The sequence below is a fragment of the Macadamia integrifolia genome, chromosome 5 (assembly GCF_013358625.1).
Source record: "Macadamia integrifolia cultivar HAES 741 chromosome 5, SCU_Mint_v3, whole genome shotgun sequence".
Taxonomy (NCBI): domain Eukaryota; kingdom Viridiplantae; phylum Streptophyta; class Magnoliopsida; order Proteales; family Proteaceae; genus Macadamia; species Macadamia integrifolia.
Window position 1 is genome coordinate 12,441,159 of NC_056561.1, and position 2,668 is coordinate 12,443,826.

Consider the following 2,668-nt stretch of genomic DNA (forward strand, 5'->3'; position numbering starts at 1 on the left):
ATCAGTAAAATTTTTTTTTTTTTTTTTTGTACGATTTAACTTTGCAAATTGTCTTTTAGCAATAATATATTACTTTTCTCTTTTCTTCAAAACAAAACGTGGAGAAGAGTAAGGGTTTCTCTTACTGTCACTGACAGTACATTAATATATATTATTTTTTGTCTTTTTTTCCAAAATGACCCGAGGAGAAGAAATTGATTTTTATTACTGGCGGTACAGCCGATCTCGGTAGCCAGTGGCACCTAGACCTCTGGCAAACGTGAATCCATGACTTTTGGATTCATCCATGGCCGTAGCATATATTTATTTATTTGTCTAACCATCTGAATCAACACAATAATAATACAAAAAGTAATGTGTATTTATACAGCCTATCAATTTTTTATGAACGAAGCTCTAATACCATTGATGAAAAATAAATATGGAACGATTCATGAAGATCGATAAATACGCACGACAAATACTACAAAGACACGTTTTAGGCATACCTAAATCCATAGCTAAAGAAAGAACTCCTCAAAGTCTTCTCGTATGCTCCTCGTACAACACGATCAATGTTGGTCTGGTCTACCCTCTTTCCCTTTTGCTTTAAATCGTTAACCTCACTTAATGGGTCAATGATAACCATATATAGGGGTGAGGGTAGGAACCAACCTTACAATAAAATTAAGGTTTCTTCCCCATTAAGGAAACAATACCTTAGGTCCACACATAGTAATAAATATTTCATACTATTAAGATGTACTAATAGAATCCAATATCTCCATGGAGATCACTTACTATTATTGGATTATTTCTGCTAATTCAATCTATAATCAACACAACTAAATCGATTTTAGAAATAAATCTTAGACTATGTTAACCCACCTAATTAAAAATCTTACATCAATAATATTCTTTTATATAATTATGTGTCAATCCTAGACCCTTCTAGGTGACGATTCTTAATCATTGAGACCCTTGGACCTCCAACTCATTTTAAACCCCCGCGAAACCATTGACTCTCACAAGGGATCCTTGGGTTCAGCTATTCATAAAATTTTAATCTATTCCACTCACAAAAAATTGCATGATATGATATCAGGTATCGGCTGATTTCAAAATCAATTCCACTTGTCATGTGAACACATGTGGATCCATGGAGGTTAAAGCTAAAATCCAAATTGCAGCACACCAAAAAGACTGCAAACAGAAAAGAGAAGTAAATATATATTTGTTAAATCTCCCGCCTACGGGGCCGTCGCTGTCCAACCGATAAATACGCCGAATAAACCAGATTAGATGGACGGGCTATGGTACCGTCTCTCAACCGCTTTTCCGCTAAACCCTAAAATTTCAACGCCGCTACTTACCACTGTCCAATGTCAACGGTCAGAATCGCTGGCTCTTCCCCTATAAAAATCCATCCATCCCATCCAAAACTCTCCCATCTCTCTCCCTCTTTCTCTAATTCATTAATCATTCAATATAATACCCTTCAATTCCCCTCTCATCTTCCTCATTAATTATACTATAACAACCCCTCTCTCTCTCCTTTCATTTCATTCCCACCATTTGTGACCAATAACTCATCTCTCTCTCTCCCACCATTTGTGACCACTTAATTTTGCAAACCCATCTCTCTTTCTATATATATGTACTTCTCTCTCCTCCTTACCCAATAAGAACAATACATATCTTTTTTCTTCCCATCCTCCAAATTTCATCTTCAATTCAATCCTTTCTTCTTCCCCACCAGTTTCATCTTGGATTCCTTTCAATAATACCATGAGCCCAGGACTATTCCGTGATGATCAACAAGCAAAGAAGGAGATGATGAATGGTCCACGCCCATCTCCTTTGAAGATCAACAAAGACTCTCATCCCATCCAGAAACCATCTTCTTCATCAATGTCTTCAGTCCCTCCACCCTTCAATGGCGTCGCCGCCGTAGCCACAAAACAGCAACAGAACCAACAGCGGCATCATCCAGTTATCATTTACACCCATTCTCCCAAGATCATCCACACACATGCTCGTGATTTCATGGCTTTGGTGCAGAAACTCACCGGTCTTTCCCGTTCCGATGATGATCGGTCTCGTCCGGTGCAACAACCTCAATTGCAGTTGCAGGAGGAGAATGGAGGAGGAGGAGGAGGAGGAGGAGGAGAGTCTTCTTCATCAGAAGCTGGTTATAACAATAACAATAACAAAACGAGGCCTTCCCATGAAGATAATGAATCATCTTCGGTTGTGACAGATGAGAATTGTGGAGGAGGAGAGATCCAGGTTAGCTCATCTTCTGTTTCTCATTCGGTCTATGAACCATCGCCGAATCCTTTCTTCTCCGCCGATATCCCTCTCTTCACACCGAATTCTTCAGCAGATTTGTTTTGCTCGCCTAGGCGTTTATACAGATTTCCTGAGTCTCTATTCACACCTTCCAACAGGGGGAGTTCTATCTCTCCATCTTTCCTTGAGGTTATGAAAGGATTCCCAGGATACTAATAAGGGTTGATCAGAGGAATCTAGGTAGCTAGTCATCAGTTCCCAATACATGGATAATTACACTCTTGTTGTTCATTAATGGATCAATTTTTATTTTTTTTTTCTTAACCCCTTCATTTTTTGGAGATGGATCATCTCAGATAATAAAATTGTGAATTAATTGATCTTTTTTTTTTTTTTC

At 38.3% G+C, this 2,668-nt stretch overlaps 1 protein-coding gene across 1 annotated transcript; it reads left to right on the top strand.

Moving 5' to 3' along the window:
• The first annotated feature begins 1,450 nt into the window (after positions 1 to 1,450).
• Positions 1,451 to 2,595, top strand: LOC122077804 (VQ motif-containing protein 20-like). Its single transcript, XM_042643676.1, has one exon. It carries the CDS (start codon positions 1,768 to 1,770, stop codon positions 2,485 to 2,487), a length of 720 nt encoding a protein of 239 aa, XP_042499610.1. The 5' UTR covers positions 1,451 to 1,767; the 3' UTR covers positions 2,488 to 2,595.
• The last annotated feature ends 73 nt before the right edge of the window (positions 2,596 to 2,668 follow it).